Genomic DNA, 18,806 nt, shown 5'->3' with positions numbered 1-18,806 from the left:
GGAATTTCTGGATTAGTGAATGCCGGGTTAAAGGAATGTTACTATACATGTGTTTGTTTTTTGTAATTTCTTTTTTTCAATGCACCCTCTCGATCTCCAAATCAAACTTGTATGTATTGGACACCCACTGTCTGTGGCCAATGATTACGGGCATGGCCGTGTTTATGGGGCCTTATAATGGGATCCATCTGGTTTCTATGGGGTTTCCATATTTTTTACAGCGAGAAATGTGCAGCACACCTTGTACTATTCTTGTCATACTACTGGAGGAGTTCTATTTCCATATATTATAGGAATACTCAAACTTCAGTTAAAGGGTTTGTCCAACCATTAAATATCATACTTGTGTAGTTGGTAAAAAACAATGTTTGCCATTTACATGTTGAAAAAAGGTATGATTCAGTGAAGATGTAACATTTACTTACATAGTATGGCACCACCTTGTGTTCAAAGTGTGTAGTAATGTGCACATTTACCTACGGAGTGGAGTGCTGGTGGACACATATGCTCAGGCTCAGCCCCTTTTCCCACAGCCAGTTCTCTGCATAGTGATCCTCTGTTCACTGCAGAGCAGCCAATAGAAATAGATTTTTTTTTTCCCCCTGCTTGTCAGGAAAGGAGCTGAGCTGCAGTAGCATGGCAGTATAGCTGAGAAGACTTTCTGCAGGGAATGTAACAGGGACAAGGAGGCTGATTCTGCTACAAGCCCCTCCCCCAGCAGCACAGATTAGCAGAAGCATCAAAGGAGGCACATGGAAGCAAAACTTGAAAGAGAAATGCTTTCTCATCATTGCTGGAAACACTGCACTCTGCTTTAAAGCAGCTATTAACAGCATTTCGGGGCTTTTTGGTATGAAAATGATTCATGGGATAACCCCTTTAATTATATGTACATTTGTTGGGCAAATAACTCCAATTGCTGTGCAATTCAATGCATTGTGTTGGTGACTGGTATCATTTATTTCATCCTGAGGGAGGCTGACCGTAGAACAGGATTATCAAGTAGAAATATAGAAAATGTGCTATCATGATCCCTACTTTATCTCCACCAGTTCTGGGCTCCAGGACATTCATTAGTTTTTATTTATAGTTACTACTTTTGCTCTTCTTTAGGGCAGTGTTTCCCAACCTGTGGCTGTCATGCTCGGAACTGTAGGTTTACCACGGGGTGGACAACACTGCTTTATAGTTGGTGCTCCTTTGACATTCTCAGTTAAAACTATTGGCGGTTCTACTTAAAGCTTCTAAGTATCTAACTTTTCAGGTGATTATTTCTGTCTATTATATGACTTGTATTCTGTGTTATTTAGTAGTTTTCCTCTCTGCAGGCTCCCTATAATTCTCAGCTGTCTTTGAGCTAGTGGGCGGAGCCTAACTGCTATCATGTCTTCTATACACTGTACACATAGGAGATCAGGATTCTCCTCTTCTATCTCTATATGTGTGCTGCAGCAGCATGGATGCAATTATACTTCAGTAATGAGCAATGTAGCTGAGAATCCAGCACTGGGGTGATATAGAAATCTTATGGACTTTGCTTGACAACTGGGGGTGGACAGCAGATTACAGGAAGGGAGACACCTAGTGGCAGTAATTTCACACAGAATTTGCATGGATAAAACAACGAAATTTTAACCGTAAGTCAATTTCAAAGTTGTTTTATATCAGGTATAGTATTAGAGTAGCATTTGTTGTTTTAAAAGTTGGTGTCCGTTTAATCGTAGTAAACACTTTTTAACTCCTGGCTCCTTTTCCCGGTGGCGAGCTGCTTAGCATACTATGTAACTATTAGGGTATGTTCACATGGCATGGAAAAATACGTCTGAAATTACGGAGCTGTTTTCAGGCGAAAACAGCTCCTGATTTTCAGACGTTTTTGTAGCAACTCACGTATTTCGCAGCGTTTTTTACGGCTGTTTTTTGAGTCAATGAAAAACGCCTCCAAAAACGTCCCAAGAAGTGTCCTGCAATTCTTTTGAGGAGCCGTCATTTTGCGCGCCGTATTTTGACAGCGACGTGTAAAATAAAGGCTCGTGGGAACAGAACATCGTAAAACCCTTTGAAAGCAATGGGCCGATGTTTGGAGGCGTAATGGTGCCGTTTTTTCAGGTGTAATTCGAGGCGTAAAAAGTCTGAATTATGTCTGAAAACACTGCGTGTGAACATACCCTTATAAGATAACCTCCCACCAGCCAATGTAAGTGGATGGTTCGATTTTTCTGCATGATAAAATTTGGTCATTCTTTTATCATTCAGAGTAATTGCAAATGAGGAGTCGGAAATGTTGGAGAACTAGAAGGCCTTATTCACACGAACCTGTCCGTTTTGCGCGCATAAAAAAGTGTTTTTCCTGTGTTGCAGTAAAAGTGTTTTTCCTGTGTGACATCCGTGAACGGCACGCGTCTGTGTTTTAATGCGCGTATGTAATCCGTATCTCACGTGTTTTTTAAGTTCGCAAAAAAAACTGAAGGTGTTTTTCTTTAGCAACTGTTGCGTGAACCACGGACAGCACACGGATGTGCGCCCGTGCGCTGTCCATGATTTTCACACACCCATTGACTTCAATGGGCGCGTGATGTGCAAAAAACGCACAAGAATAGAACATGCAGCGGACAGACAGAATCGACCCATTGAATTGCATAGGTCCGTGTGACGTCTTGTTTTAATGTGCGTAGCGCGGACGTGAATCATGTGAATAAGGCCTTAGGCCTTATTTACACGAGCGTGTTAAATGTCCGTGTGACGGCTGTTGAAAGAACGGCCGCCCCACGGACCTTTGTAAATCAATGGGGCCATTTACACAGCCGTCGTTTCAACGGACCGTGGGAAGGGTCCGAGAGAAAATCGGACATGTCCTATTTCTTTCACGCTTCACGCATCCCTCCATAGACTCATCCATGGGGGATGTGAGACATCGCGTCGCGCAGCGCAGAGCACGGATGCACCTCGGACGTGAAAAACTGCAGTTTTTCACGTCCGAGATGCGTCACGCTCGTGTAAATAAGGCCTCAGCCAGATTTACTTATATGATTGCGCCTAGACATGGTCATAAAATGTGTGCCAAAAATGTGCCATCTACTTTTACACCTATTTATGAAGCAATTGTGCCAAAAAGGACAGATTTTTGCTTCGCTAGATGCTTTTCAAAAGTGTCTAGAAAAGGGATGTAGCTTAAATGCCAAACATTTGCCACAAAAAACTGCTGCAAAGAAAGTCAACTAAGGGGTACAAGGAAAAGTGCCTAGCAAGATATGCCAAATCACCACTGTGATGAACTTGGCGCATCTTCTGACTACCTGGTTGAAATTTACGCTGTCTAAATGTTAGGCCCCATGCACACGACCGTAGAATTTGACCAAAATTACGGACCCATTCACTTCTATAACGCCTATAACATTCCGTAATCAAACTCCTTTCCCTGGCGCCCCTTTTACATTAGTCACGAGGCCCCTTCATTCAGCAGTATCCCCCACACTCCTTGCACCCTAATACACTTCGTCTGTCATACACAGATACTGGCTGGTGACCGGCCCCTGCAGCTTTATGTGTACCACCCCATATGTATAAAAGATGGCTGGACCCTTGTACTTAACAAGCGCTTTGACATTTTGTGTCTCCCTTATTTCCTCATAGATCGTAAGCTCTTGCGAGGAGGGTCCTCACTCCTCTTGTTGGAATTGTGAATTAGTTTTGTCACTATGTAATGTCTGATATTGTCTGTACAATTTACCCCTGAATCGTAAAGTGCTGCGAAATATGTTGGCGCTATATAAATAAAGATTATTATCACTTCAATTGGCCACGGACACCTTCTTGTATATTTACGGGCAGGTGTCCATGCCGTAGGAAGGTTCCAGAAAAGATAGGACATGTCCTATATTTTTTGCTTTTTAAGGATTGTGCTCCCATACTTTATGGGCCGGCTGTGCCTGTAATCACGGACCGTGGGCGCCATGCACACCACCACGGTCATGTGCATGGGGCCTTAGACGGCTTAGTAAGTCTGCCTCTAGGTATCTAGCCCTGGGGAAAGATAAAGGGGTTTTCCCATCCCATAAATGTCCGATAGAGAGGGGTGGGACTCGGTGTTACGCTGTTTCTATAACTCTCATTCACTTTTATGGGAGTTACGGAAACTGCTTGGATAGTGTAGCCTCATCTGACCAGAAATTGCTCTGTAAAAGCAGCCGCACAGTAAGATGGTGTGGCCTCACCTGAATATAACGTGGTTTTCCTTTTTCAGATGCTTGGCTCCATTGCAGAATTATAAGTTTAATCGTAATATGCAAATGAGCAGTTTGGAGCAACAGTGACTCCCTCATTGCTCTAAACTGCTCATTTGCATATTACGATTAAACTTCTATTTCTGCAATGGAGCCGAGCATCTGAAAAAGGAAAAAAAAACGCATTATATTCAGGTGAGCTTACACTCTCTCACTGTGACAGAATCCCTGTATATGTTGTCCATCAGAACAGTATTGCAGACTAGATATGCTACATGGTTTGGGTCCAAAGCCCTATGGGCATCTGTGTTCAACCCCCCCCCCCCCCCCGAGTAGGCTTACTTGGGAGTTGTAGTTCAGTCGTAGAAGGGGGGAGTGTATGTTGTCAAGTATATAGAAGAAGTGCATTGCACAAACACATTTTGGTAACGTTCTATGTAACAAGTTTGTGCTCTGGGTGCAGACCATTATTTACAGAAGGTTTGTAGTGCTTTTCTCAATTGCCACTTGCCTTTTTTCTTTTTACCATGTGCATCTAGCCTTTAGAGAGAGATTTTTTTGATCCAAAATCTGACGTTCCTTGAAAGAGTCGTCTTCGTGACATTCTCCGTTTTCAGGCATGGTTCACTGCTGGTAATTTGGGCAGTGAAGGGGTTAATCACCCATAACACTCACGCATTCATCTGTGACGTACACTATTTCTGGGGAAAGTTTTAGAGGAGTTATGAATCCAGCTACTTGTTCCCGTTGCGTACCGCAGAAGCACCAGCCCACGACCATTAATGCTTGGAAAGAAAAATAAGATTATGCGTTAGAATCCTAGTGACAAATTCCTGGCGTGGCTGCGATTCTTCAATGCACTTTTGTTCACTTCTGTTACGGAATTAATCCCTAATTTTTCATATCATATTTTTTTTGTTTTTAATCTCCTTTAACCTCCCTACAATGAAATCCTATAGCCTTTCATTACCTGGTAAGATCAGACAGAACTACATTTCCCATAATGCTATGCTACTACTGGCAGTGAATGTGGCCTGGCTTCTCCTTCAGTGCTGGAAGGGTTACAAGGATTCGCTTGGAAGGCCTGTAATATCCTGAAAGCGTTCAGCGTCTGGAGAGTGTAGTCATCACTATGACGGGTGTCGTCATAACACTTTGCTTCCTTGGCACATTATGTAATGAGCCCGGTGTGAGCGTTTCCTGTCGTCGTCCTTACAATAAATCGAACAAAACTGAAAAAATACTAACGAAAATTGCACTCAAATTTTACTTTTGGCTGTCGGCTGTATTTTTACAGCATCATCTTCCTTGGTAGGTTAATAAGCCGTCCCCTAATTCCATCTTGTAGGATCACATTGGTGTAACCACACCATGAATCCAATCATTCAGGCAATTTGACCTTGAGTAGAGGTGCTAGAAGTCGTGGATTTGCGGTGCAATCCACACATACCATGTGGTTTGAAGATGCAGGACAATATTCTACTGTATAAGGCATAAGAGTGGGGGTGGAGGAAAATCTTTTTTTGCACAGATCTTGTTTGAAATATATTTTAGGCTGCTTTTAAAGGGTCACTTTCTACCGTCTGGTGTTTGTTAAATGGACTAGCGGAGTCTGCTAACTTTAGCTTATCGCAGGCCGGGATGCTGCTGCTTGCTCATCTGATTACACTCCTCGGGGGAATAAGGTTAAGGACACGCTGTTGGTAACTAGAGCATTTTCAGGGCTTTAGTTTAGCAGATGGGATGCTTGGCTGTATCCATACATCTGTCCGCCTGCTGTGGCAGCTGATGCTACGGCTGCATTTTGTTCTTTTGTTCCGTTCCACCTAACAAATGAATGCTGTGCGGCGTTGGTGTCTTTAAGTTTTTTAGAACTTTTTTTTTCTTTTGTGCATTTGAAAGCCCCATTTCTAGATGTTTGTTCTGTTTTTAACTAAAAAAAAATTTTTAACAGTTTTTTTTTTCTTTTGTTGTCTTTTCATAGGAACAGTCCCCAGTCTGTCTGACACTGCATGGTCCGAAAGAATTAAGACAATATGGAATGACATGAAAGAGATTAACTAAGGATTAACGGCTCTGAGGACAAACACCTCTGTTAAGAGGTTAAGCACAATCTCACGCTCGTGGCTCCAAAGAGCAGTGTGCAGAAGCAAAATGGCGGATCCCGGCATGATGAGTTTATTTGGGGAAGATGGTAATATCTTCACTGAGGGGTTGGAGGGCCTCGGTGAATGTGGATATTCTGAAAGCTCTGTCAACTCCATGGCTCAGCAGATGCCATTGGATCAGGGTTTTGGTTCTTTGCAGTCTCCACTTCACCAGTCTCCACTTCAAAACCAAGCAAAGCTTACCCACTTTGATCACTATAACCAGTATGAGCCACAAAAAATGCACATGATGGACCAGCCTAACAGAATGATGGCTAACACTCCTGGGAATGGGATTGCCTCTCCACATTCACAGTTTCACAACACCTCTGTTTCTCAGGTCCCCCATGGTGGTGGCCAAATGGGAGTGTATCCTGGTATGCAGAATGAAAGGCATGGGCCATCATTTGTAGACAGTGGTTCTATGTGGGCACCTAGGGCAGTGCAGGTGCCTGATCAGATAAGGCCACCTTACCAGCAGCCGCAGGCACAGCAGCAACCACCAACACCTTCTGGACCTCAAGGTCCTGCTCTTCCTCAGCATGTTCAACAGATGGGTAACTACATGGTTCGAGGAGATTTCTCAATGCAACAGCATGGTCCACTACAGTCACAGAGAATTAACCAGTTTTCACAAGGACAAGATAGTCTGAATCAAGGAAATCCCTTCATCGGGACTGCAGGACCTGGTCATATGTCTCATGTACCCCAACAAAATCCCAACATGGGGCCCTCACTACGTCACTCAGTCCAGCAATTTCATCACCATCCCCCCGCCACTCTTCACGGAGAATCTGTTGCTCACAGTCCTAGATTTTCTCCTAATCCTCCTCAGCAGGGTGCAGTTAGGCCACAGTCCCTTAATTTTAATTCTAGAAACCAGACTGTACCTTCACCTACGTTAAACAACTCAGGGCAGTATTCCCGTTATCCTTATAGTAACCTTAATCAGGGATTAGTTAATAATACAGGGATGAATCAGAATTTAGGCCTTACAAACAACACTCCAATGACTCCGTCTGTACCTAGATACCCAAATGCTGTGGGATTTCCTTCAAATAATAGTCAAGGACTGATACACCAGCAACCAATTCATGCTAGCGGCTCACTTAACCAAATGAACACACAAACTATGCATCCTTCACAGCCTCAGGGAACCTATGCCTCTCCACCTCCCATGTCACCCTTGAAAGCAATGAGCAATCCAGCAGGCACTCCTCCGCCACAAGTTAGGCCTGGCAGCGCGGGGATACCTATGGATGTTGGAAGTTACCCAAATATGCCCCATCCTCCAAGTCACCAGCCCCCTGGAAGCATGGGTATGGCACAAAGGAACATGGGTCCCAGAAACATGCCGCAGGGTCAGACATTCATAGGTATGTCCTCAACACCAAGGGAGATGGGTGGGCATATGAGACCAAATGGCTGTCCTGGAGTAAGCCATGCAGATCCACAGGCAATACAAGAACGGATGATGTCTGGCCAGCAGCATCCCGGTCATCCATCTTTTCAGCAGCAAATGGCAAACTGTCAGCCTCATCCAGCTATGCACCATCAGTCTTCACCGCCGTCACATTCTCATCACCAACCATGGACTTCGCTTCACCAGTCACCTCAGAGTACCCCCCAGAAAGTGCCTGTCCACCAGGTAAGTGTGCTAACCCTGCATTGAGAACACTATGTACTTTGAATGTTTTTGTGTTTTGTTGCTTTTTGCTTTTCCTCCTCTCAGAACCCGGCTTGTGAACTTCCTGCTCTGTTCATATTACTCTGATTTTAAGAGGAGACGGAGCTGTATATGCAACAACAGGAAGTTGTATCAGTATTGCTTTGGTTATGAAACAGCTGCAGCTTTTATTTTACATCTTTGAAGAATATGGCAAAGTTGCAGATACCGTTCTTGTTGCAATATGTAGTCTGTTGTCTTTTTTTTATTAAATTTTTTTTTTTTTTTAGTTAAATATTTCTACTCTTTTTTTAATATTTTTAGTGTCCCTTGGTGTCAAATTAATTGGAAGGAACATTTTGGAGGAAGGAAAATCGTATTTGTATAACCATTATATGGTTCATTGGTTTTAGAGGGTTTATTGCCTGATTCACACCTGTACCATGGGAGGATGACATTAATGCAAGGCAGACGTCCCTGAGTTGTCCTCTTAAGTAACGTCTACTCCGTTGTCTTGTTTATTTCTGGAGTCCTATTGTGTAGTTATGAGTGAGTTTTGGGGTTTGTCATTGGTATTTTAGAATTGCCTGCATGTTTATCCACTAAACAGTTGTGTGTACCTTTTTTGTGTGCTAGTCCAGGACGACTGTCATGCAAGATCTGCAGTCTCAACTTGTAACTTCTTTTGGAGAAAATTAATTTTTCTTGCGATGTCACAATAATTACATACAGACGATAAAGGGTAAAAGCTTTGTTGCTACAAGTGTAAATTGAAGTGTACTTCTTCCTCCTGGTCTGATGGCAGTCACTCTCTGTACCCCTACACCTGCCACAGAAGGTGGCATATCACCAACGCTAGAGGACCACACTGAAGAATATTACATTCTAAATTCAGATGTGTGACACGGACTCTTACACTTTGTTTGTAAATAGCTTCATTTTATCAAGTTTCTACTAACCCGTTGTCTGTTTTATTTTTAGTTGAGTTTCCCATTCATATTCTCTTGGGATAAGGCCCCAGGAAATTCCAGACATTTTTATGTGAATAATTTTTTTTTTATTTTTTTTTTCCTTTTTAAATGAGAAATTCTTTTTCCATGTAGTGTTTACAGCAGCTGTCATTTTATCATGAAAAAAGGTAGTTGTGTAGTCTCCCCCCATTGTCGCTTTTTGTTAGTGGGAAGCTACATTTTAGGCGCCTCCATAAAGTAGGCAGTGTTCAATACCTGGCTGGAGAAATCCCTGCACGTTGGTGCCCAGTGCGCCTAGACATTGGCTACTCACACCTGACATTTTTGGTTAATTTCAAATAAGAAGTACATCTGGATCAAAAAGTTGTCTCCTAGTGTAGTGTTCTGTAACCCACTTTTTTTTTTTTCTTTTCTCCCCTATAAACATAATGTCTTAGGGGCTGACTACTGAGAGCCTGCTGATGCTTATAAGAGGGGGATCATTGCTGATCCATTTCCATGACCTCCTCTTGCTTGTAACGCTGAGTAATCCAGGGCACGATTGTTCTAGTTTACTGCAACGATGCAGATGTCGGAAACATGATTTGAGTTTTCACCTTTTTAGATCTGTACTCAACTACTTTTAGCAAAAGTCCACTTACTTGGGTCTGTTGTCAGGTGAAGGTCTGAGCGGACACCAGTAGTAAAGATTTGTAGATGTTGCCACAAACCGTGTCCCCCCCCCCCCCCCTCCCTTGTAGATCATTGCCCTTCCCATACAAATAAAAAACATACTCACCTGGCCCCTTTCCCACGACGAACGGAGCTGCTCTGCAGGCCTCTTCAGCCACGTTAGGCCTGCAACCTATGAGATGCCGAGACGGGACCCTTGCGTAGGTCAGCACAATGCACTGACGTCATGGCGCCGGCCAGCGCAGAGACCCTGTCCTGGCATCTTATAGGCTGCAGGCCTAACGTTGCCTGTAGCCTAATGAATTTCAGAGCAGGGAGCTAGGTCCCTGCTCCGCCATTGTACTCCATTGTGTCGGATGATAAATTTTAATGTGGCAATCGATCACGGTCCGCCAGTTAAAGACCCCTGTTTTAGAGGAACTTTAGATGGTGAGATAAAATGGAGTCGAAATATAAGGTTGGCATTTCGAATACCCCACAGTTGTCCTCCGTTCTCTCTGGCGAGCTATACCTATAGCTTATTTTTTATTTTATTTTTCCTCCAATATTTTTTTGTTCGGTTTTCCTGGTTTTTCCTTCTTTGTCCTGATGGAATCTGATTCCTTTCTTGTCGCTAAAAAATGTCTCCTACACGGAGCCATTATGCAGCGGTCTAGAAGCAGCTTGACTGCAATGAACATTTCTTCCACCCTCCCTTCTCTGGTTTTGGATCACTCCTTCACCCTATTTTCTGTAAAGTGCCCCTGTACTGTATATGAATGCTGCAATAAATACTTTTACTGGGCTAGCTTTACTAATACATAAAATCTCAATAAGCGACAGAAATGAGTCCTCCATATGTAATACCGTTTTATGGTTAACTAAGGTAAAAGTGATGGAAAAAAGCAATCTTTCTAGTCTGCTCGATAGAAACCTTAGGATCCTAAGATGCTCTCTGCACACATTGCAGCTCATTGAGGAATGGAATAAATGATTATTTGTTTTTCCTAGAACATAAGTTGCTACTTGATGCTAAGGCTTTCTGTGAGACATTTTTCCTTGCCTCAAAACCACAGCGTTCCCAGTGATGAAATTCTGGACAGAGTAAATAAGTGTCCACTTTTTATCCAGCGGTAAGGAAATGCTTCAGGTGGCTTCCAAACACAAGGTATTTCTGTGAAGTTGTAGGAAATCTTCTGCCTTGTTTTCCAAGGAGGTGGGGCGCGTTTCGCAGAGCTGGGAGACTTGCCCAGACATCTAAGAGCAGAGAGAGGGGGCTACTACTTCTTTTTATATCTTTTTAACAGACGCTCTGACATCTGTTTTATGTCTAGCACTTGATCACCATTATTTCTGCTGTAAAACGTCAATGCAACAAAGTCTCATTCAAGATGCTGTATGCCGCCTCACTCCAACCAACAGGCTCTGAGGTTTAAGTCGGGGCTTAGGCCACTTGTCTGCCTGTCACGGACACATCAGTGGAGTAATCCTTTTGTGGGAAGACGCCTAAACTGGTGTCTTGAAGGGTGGTTTCACACACACGCTGCGGTTTTTGGAAAAATGCCACTGCAGTTTTTGATGCAGTTGTTTGAGCCAAAGCCAAAAGTGGATCCAACAGAAAGGAGAAGTAGAAGTCCTTCCTTTATATTTCCCATTTCTTTTGAACCCACTTCTGGCTTTGGCTTGAAAAATGAATGAAAAGCTGCCTAAAAAAACACCATGCGAAAACAGCCTAAGACCAGGATCACACACACGCAGTTTTTGGCTCAGCTTTGTTTGCCAAACACAGGAGTGGACATAAAAAAAGGAGATGCATCCGTCTTTTCTTTTATACTTCTTTCCTTTTGGATCTGCTTCTGTCTTTGGCTCAAAAAGCTGCAATAAAACAGGGTGTGAGATCCTGACCTAAAGGGGTTGTCTGAGATTATATATCCTGTCTGCTCCCACCCCCCCCCAGAAATCAAGCCACTCCTGTTCATGGTATTGGGGCTCAGGTTCAATACTAAACATATCCCATAAACAAGAGTGGCGTTGTTTCTGGGGGAAAAAGCATGATGTAGCATAATAGCCCTCCAGCGTATAAGCTACTTTTTTTGTCTTGCATCAATGTTCACATCAGCATTGTCTCTCCATTGAGGGGTTCAGTCGGAGGTTTCCTTTGGGGAACCCCTCAACAGAAAGGCAAACGGAAACCTTAGCTTCCGTTTGGTGATGGAAACTGCCAATGGTTTCCGTTTGCCACCGTTGGGACAGGGTTCCGTTGTCTTGACGTAATCAATAGCACAGACGACTAAGGTTTCCCATTTGCCTGTCCGTTAAAGGGTTTCCCCGATGGAAACCGCCGACTGAACCACTCAACAGAAAAACAACGCAGATGTGAACCGGCCCTTAGAGGTTTCTATGGACTTGAAAGAATGATACATAGAGCATATGTATGTATCCCGATCATTCAGAGCGACGTGTATGCGTTACTCAGTCTTTAGTACATGCAGTACAAGAAATTCATCTTCTAGGGTTAAGTAATATCAGAAATATTCATAGTGATAAAATGTGCACACTGCTGCACACTTATATGGAATCCGTTCTGTTTTTATATTCCATACTATATAGAATATCTAGGAGACATCCTATTTTTAATATTTTGGATGCTTTGTCTGATCCATTGGTGTATGCCTTAGGCCTCATGCCCACGACCGTAGTGCCATCCGCAGGCCATCCGCAATCACGGACCGTGCACTCACTAGATGTGCATTGACTTCAAGGAGCCGGGACCGAAATTGCAGACCGTAAAATTACTTGTCCTATTTTTTTGTGGTGCATGCTCGGACCGTGAAAACTACGGTCGTGTGCCTTGGCCCATAGGATTGAATGTGTCCTATACTATCTGCCATTGCGGATAGTATGCGGCCGCAAAACTACGGTCATGTGCATGAGGCAATAATGTAACCCCTGTTTTATTTGATGTAGTGTTCTAGTGGGAGAAGCCCCCTGCAGCTGTGTCTGAATGCTCCTCTATCCTTACTCGAGATCCCACATTGGGTCAGGAGGAGTTTTGGGGCAGGTTACTCTGCTGTGTTTGTGGATTCCCTCCTCATTTTATATCATTCTGGTCAAGTTAGGACATGTGGCCAAAATACAGCGGTTTTAGAAATTTCCAATATCTCCATTATATGCTGGCCTAATCTTGCATTATAATACCCATAACCGCCCAACTATTTTTTCCTGTAAGCATTTGGTACCAAACTGTTCTACTACTTCTGGTGTGTTGCCGTATCTGTCTTTACCTTGTTAGGTTGGAGCCATACTTCAATGGGGTGTCCTGAACCTATAGAGCCCCTATAAGGCAGTTTGGTAGGACCTTGTGCCACACTCTAAAGTGCAATCACCATCAGCGCCCCAATTACATAATAGCAAATAGTACGTTTAACCCCTTCCCCCTACTTGCATTCTGGGCCCTAATGACCAAGCCATTTTCAAAATTTTTCCATTGTCACATTCGAAGAGCTATACATTTTTTATTTTTGCGTCGACATAGCTGTATAAGGTCTTGTTTTTTGCGGGACGACTTGTAGTTTTTATTGGTACCATTTGAGAATAGATGCGACTTTTTGATCACTTTTTAACAAATTTTTTAAAAGTTAAGATTAACAGAAAACAGCAATTCTTCCATAGTTTTTTATTTTATTTTTTACGGCGTTCACTGTGCGGGTTAAATAATGTAATCGATTTATAGTCTGGGTCGGTACGGACATAGCGATACCAAATATGTGCAACTTTTTTGCTTTATTGTGGTTTTTTTTAATAGTGAAGCAGTTTGTAAGGGGAAAAAGTGGGTTTTTAATATTTTTTTTTCACATTTTTTTTAATTTTAACTTTATTCAACTTTTTTTAACTTTTATACTAGTCCCACTAGGGGACTTCACTATGCGATCCTCCAATCGCTATTATAATACACTGCAATACTTATGTATTGCAGTGTATTACTGCCTGTCCGTTTAAAACGGACAGACATCTGCTAGGTCATGCCTCCAGCATAACCTAGCAGGCATTCACGACAGGCAGACCTGAGGGCCTTTATTATCGGATAATCGGAGACACAGACACTCGGCGATTTTATCGCCGGGTGTCAGTGAGATGAGAGGGAGCTCCCTCCCTCTCTCCTAAACCACTCCGATGCGGTGCACGCTATTGTGCACCGCATTTGAGGGGTTAAACGGGTGAGATTGATACTAATATCGATCTCACCCGGCAGAGCAGGGACGCCCCCAGCCCTCAGCTGCCTCTGGCAGCTGAGAGCAGGGAGATTTGACAGCTCCCTGCTCTGTTTACTTTATTCTAATGCAGAGTCGTGGAATAGCGGCCCTGTAGAATAAAGCCCATTAATGACCGCCGTGAAAAGTCTTATCGGCGATCATTAAGGGGTTAATATAGAATAATGTACAATCAGTTACGGGATTTACTGATCAGCTTTGCTTTCCTCTTCCATTGCGCATTGAACATACACCCGGTCATGGCCTTTGTTCAGCAGTTCCTGTCCGTCGTTGGAAAGCACAAGAGCGATTCTTGAAGTTCCCTAATACACATCTACTCCCGTGATCCCGAGGGCTTACATTTTAAGGCCATTTTTAGTGCAATCCTTTAAGACAGGAATGATTTGTTATTTTTTGGTTTTGCTGCTTGATGGAGCTCCTACTAAACAACATACAGACTGACTATTTTTGCTATGAAAGTATACTGCAAGGCTATCGTCTATAAAGGGGACACTTGTCCCACTTTTGTAACGTTCCCAAAGTTCCCTTGTTGTGGCTACGTGAATAAGTAATAGCAAATAGATCTTTGGTCAGTGAGCCGGTAGCAAATCTGGAAGTGTTTGGCCAAATAACTAGGTATACCCCCCCCCCCTACTAGAATTATGGCTTCTAGCTATGAAAGTCCAGACTGCTATGCTTTATCAGTTTTCAAATGGATATTGGCAAATCCTGATCAACCCCACTTTTATAATGTGGTCTGTTAGGTTTTCGGCTATAATTGTTGGCTGCAGACTGCGCTATTCTTGCCAGGCGGAATGACAAACGTCAATGTGAATAGAGAATATCTCTGTTGTTGGATAAACTTGTTGCATAGTGGCTCAAATTTTCTGCAAGCTGTATTATATCTGCGGTAATTTGTTGTTGAGACTAAAATCGCCCATGTTGCCCTTCCCTATATAAAGATGTAGGCAGCGGCAGCACACGTCATAGTTCATAGATGTTTTTCTGGTCCCTAATGTCATGGAGACCATTTTTCTCCGCTCTCCAGCCTTGTAGATGAGGGACTTTGGCTCTTCCTACACTATCAGCCTGTGTATTATACACATAATATATAACCTCTGTATCCTGCGTACAGCATTTCTCGGGTGCAGTATGCCGCATCTTCCTCTTCTCCATTACACGTACATGAGGGACTGTTTGCCCTTGAGCATGAAGACCTCTGGATGATTCCTCCATCTCAGGTACTCTCTGAGTGAGAGTAATTGGTGCCATTCATTATCTGCTCACCAGGCCGGTTATAGCCAGTTCTCCGTATTAGCATAACAAAGTGAGTCAACGACTGCATTCTGATTTGGTGGGCGCTGAAGTCACCTGACCGGTTACCAGAGGTTAACATGTTGAATGAAGGTGGTGCAGGGGGGTGGGTGGAGACCACCCTTTCTTTGCTGAGGCCTCTGGTGAGAAATCTGATTGCAAACAGGCCTTTACTCCTTTTATGTAGGGGGAAGCACAGCTATAGAAGCTGCCTATAGATGTAATGACTCGTATTAAAAAGAATAAATCGCCATAGATGTTCTGATCAGTGCGTACGTTTCATATTGGTGTCCCATGAAAAAAATAATAATTAAACGTAATCGTTGTTAATTATGAACATATTTGACCAGAATGTTTATCATGATCCCAACTCTGATACTGTTCTCAGACACCATTTTTTCAGAGAAGGCAACATATTAATATTATCAGATATTGGGGAAAAAGATGCAGAGTTTAGCCAAAGAGGGCAGGGCCTAGCCATGTGCACGGCCGTGATTTTTGGGTCGGCCGGCAGCGGAGTGTCACCCGCGAGCCTTCCGCAAATCTCGCGCCGTGCTCATGGCCATTGTTTTCTATGAGCCTGGACCGCAGAACACGGCCATAATAAGACATGCCCGTACTTTCTGTGGTCCCAGCTCCTGGGCCATGCACGGACCGTGGAAAACATGGGGCCTTATTGAACTTGTCTAAATTAATATTTTTAATTCCTGAGACTTCACCCATGACAACACTTCCTGATCCTGCCAGCTTGTCCTGATCCTAGGGCCACTGGCCCTTTAAATCAATCATGCATCATATAGTTTTATTATTTTAGCACAGGTAAGAGTATAACAGAATAGATGTGATTGGTGGCTGTGAGCCTAAGGAGTCACTTGATAACACGGAGATGACAGAGCTCAGGGCAGGAGGAGATGTGGGGTGACCAGTGCGTCTCACAGAAGACCAGTAACTTCAACCTCTGAATAAGAAAAATATATGTTTTTGCGCTTTTAAGACACAATTTTTTGTAAAAAATATTTGTCAGTTCTCCTTTTACCACTTATTTTTAGTCTATCTTGAGGGCTAAACATGCTGATCGGGGTCACTACTTTAAAGAAATCCATGTATTCTGTATGTAGACATATCCCAGACCAGGACCAGATATTCAGTCTATGTAACATATATAGTGTATATATTCATAGATTTTCCCCTATGGTACAATTTATCATGTAATCCGCTTCATGCACTGGTGGTGATCACGTCACATTCAGCGGTGACTCATTGCTTTTTAATGGGGTCACATGGCATCGCTGGTAACAAATTGCCCTCTAGCCCCTGGCGCAGTCAGTGCACTTCTTAAGATTTGTTGTTGCTTACCTCTTCTCACATGTACAATTTTTACCCGTTTGTGATCATACGCTTTGTCAGGATGACGACGTTCATAAACAGGACACCTACACATCCTAATTATTTTACATTATCCCGGCTGATATGTTGTTTTTCTGAATTAAGGATATAAACAAAAAACAATAACAATTTGAGGACAACGTTTTCTGCAGAATTCAACAGATCCGTGGGTTTGGGCGAATGTTCATCTAATTAATGTCTTGCTGTGTGGCATGTCCACTTTCTTGGCAGCTTGAAATTTTCACATTTTTTTTTTCGGCTTTTAAACAAATGATTCTTCAAACTTCAGAAAAATGTCACCAGCCATCTTTCCATTGCGGGTTCTGGTGGGTCCTCGGGTATGCTGCATTAGGATATTTCTGCACCATGCACTGGGTGGCAGGGAACCCTCCCTGATCATCGCCCACAATCACAGGGCAGAATAGGCAAATTAGTACAAACATCCTTTTGAACTGAACATTTTGCCTTTTATTCCTCCCTTGTTTACTAAAGCATAAAGAACGTGAATCACCATTGCATCACAGAGAGCGAGGTGAATAAAACACCCAGGTATGCGCTGTGTCTGCCGCAGCTTGTTTCCAGGAGGATGTTCGTGTTCAGAACACCGTATTGTGTGACATGCGTGTGAGCTGCCAGGTCTCTGAATTAATGGCAACAATTAGTGTCAATGCTTTATTCAGCCAGCAAGCACACATATAATATATACTTTTTGGAAACTTTTGTTTAACTTTCAGAAACGTATCAATGATTTTCAATATTGAACAACTCGTTCTTGGCCGCGTTGACATCATTAAGGTAACGGTAATCTTCGTCTTGATCAGGATCAGGCAGGGTGCCCTCATTATAATGCACACGACATGCCACTCTGTATTTCTGTGTTGTACTGGACTTTAAGGGATTGAGTATTTTGATGACCCAATCACTTACATTACATAGAGATTTTTTGTAAAGTTTGTGTTTAACCGGCTCTTCCCTCTTTCTCGAGGGGAGGAGGGAAAATGGTGCCACCTGCTGCTCTTTTGAGATAGACGGTGCCTCACTGACCAACGTTTCACCATGTATGCCGCTTCACTCGATAGAATTGCCTGGTTCAGCAGTATTGTGCCCCTAAAGTATTTTTCAATCTTGGCACCTAGATGGAAGTCATATAGACAGATTGTTAAGCCCTTCAATGTGGTAGCCTTCAGATTAGATGATCGAAATGTGTAAATCCATACATAAATACGCATGGTTCTACCATAACATTCTATTGGAACCTGTCACAAGGTTTGGAGCCACTAAACCACCAGCATGTTCACGGCTTCGTTTGCATAATGCCAATGAGCCCTGATGTTGCTCCAGGTCTCCTCTCAGTAAAATAACGTACTTTTTTTATTAATTTTTTTAACTATTGTTGAAACGTCTGTTCTTGACGTGGACAGGTTTGGAACACTAAATCCCAGCTGTGGTTTAATAGCTCCAAACCTAGGGACTGGCATCACACTGGCTTCACTGGCTTCTTCCCATAATACATTCTGGTACCATCTCTTCCCTAGCTAGAAGACAAACGCGTAGCCGGCTGTCCACAAGATGTAAAAGAAACCGTGACCCATCAGGCCAGGCCACCACCTTCTATTGGTCCAGTTCTGATGCTCATGTGCCCATAGTAGGCATTTTTGGCATTGGACGGAGGACCGCATTACCAGTCTGCAGCAACACAGCCCCAAACGCAGCAAGCTGTGATGCACTGTGTTCTGACACATGTCTATCATAGCCAGATTTTACTTTTTCAGTAACTCATCTGTGGGATCGCAGCAGACTGGCTAGCCTTCGCCCCCACGTGCCTCAATAAGGGTATGTTCACACGCACTGTTTTCAGACGTAATTCGGGCGTATTACGCCTGAAAAAAACTGCTCCATTACGCCTGCAAACATCTGCCCATTGCTTTCAACGGGTTTTACGATGTTCTGTTCCCACGAGGTGTAATTTTACGCGTCGCTGTCAAAAGACGGCGCGTAAAAATTTGCCTGCGTCAAAGAAGTGCATGTCACTTCTTGGGACGTTTTTGGAGCCGTTTTTCATTTACTCCATTGAAAAACAGTTTCAATAACGTACGTAAAATACGCCGCGAAAAACGCGAGTTGTTAAACGTCTGAAAATCAGGAGCTGGTTTCAGGCGAAAACAGCTCTGCAATTTCAGACGTATTTTGCTCACTGC

General features: G+C 43.2%; 1 protein-coding gene across 2 annotated transcripts in view; it reads left to right on the top strand.

The window, feature by feature from the left end:
* CHD7 (chromodomain helicase DNA binding protein 7) overlaps positions 1–18,806 on the top strand; it is a 128,670-nt gene that overhangs the window by 25,382 nt on the left and 84,482 nt on the right. For both annotated transcript variants that reach the window (XM_075826204.1, XM_075826203.1), the window contains exon 2: positions 6,208–8,018. In XM_075826204.1, coding sequence (XP_075682319.1) covers positions 6,378–8,018 — 1,641 coding nt within the window. In that variant the 5' untranslated portion in view covers positions 6,208–6,377. The remainder of the gene's footprint in view (positions 1–6,207; positions 8,019–18,806) is intronic.

Source organism: Rhinoderma darwinii, chromosome 5, assembly GCF_050947455.1.
Source record: "Rhinoderma darwinii isolate aRhiDar2 chromosome 5, aRhiDar2.hap1, whole genome shotgun sequence".
Lineage (NCBI taxonomy): Eukaryota > Metazoa > Chordata > Amphibia > Anura > Rhinodermatidae > Rhinoderma > Rhinoderma darwinii.
The sequence above is the reverse complement of the archived record's forward strand: the minus strand, read 5'-3'. Positions and strand labels throughout refer to the sequence as shown.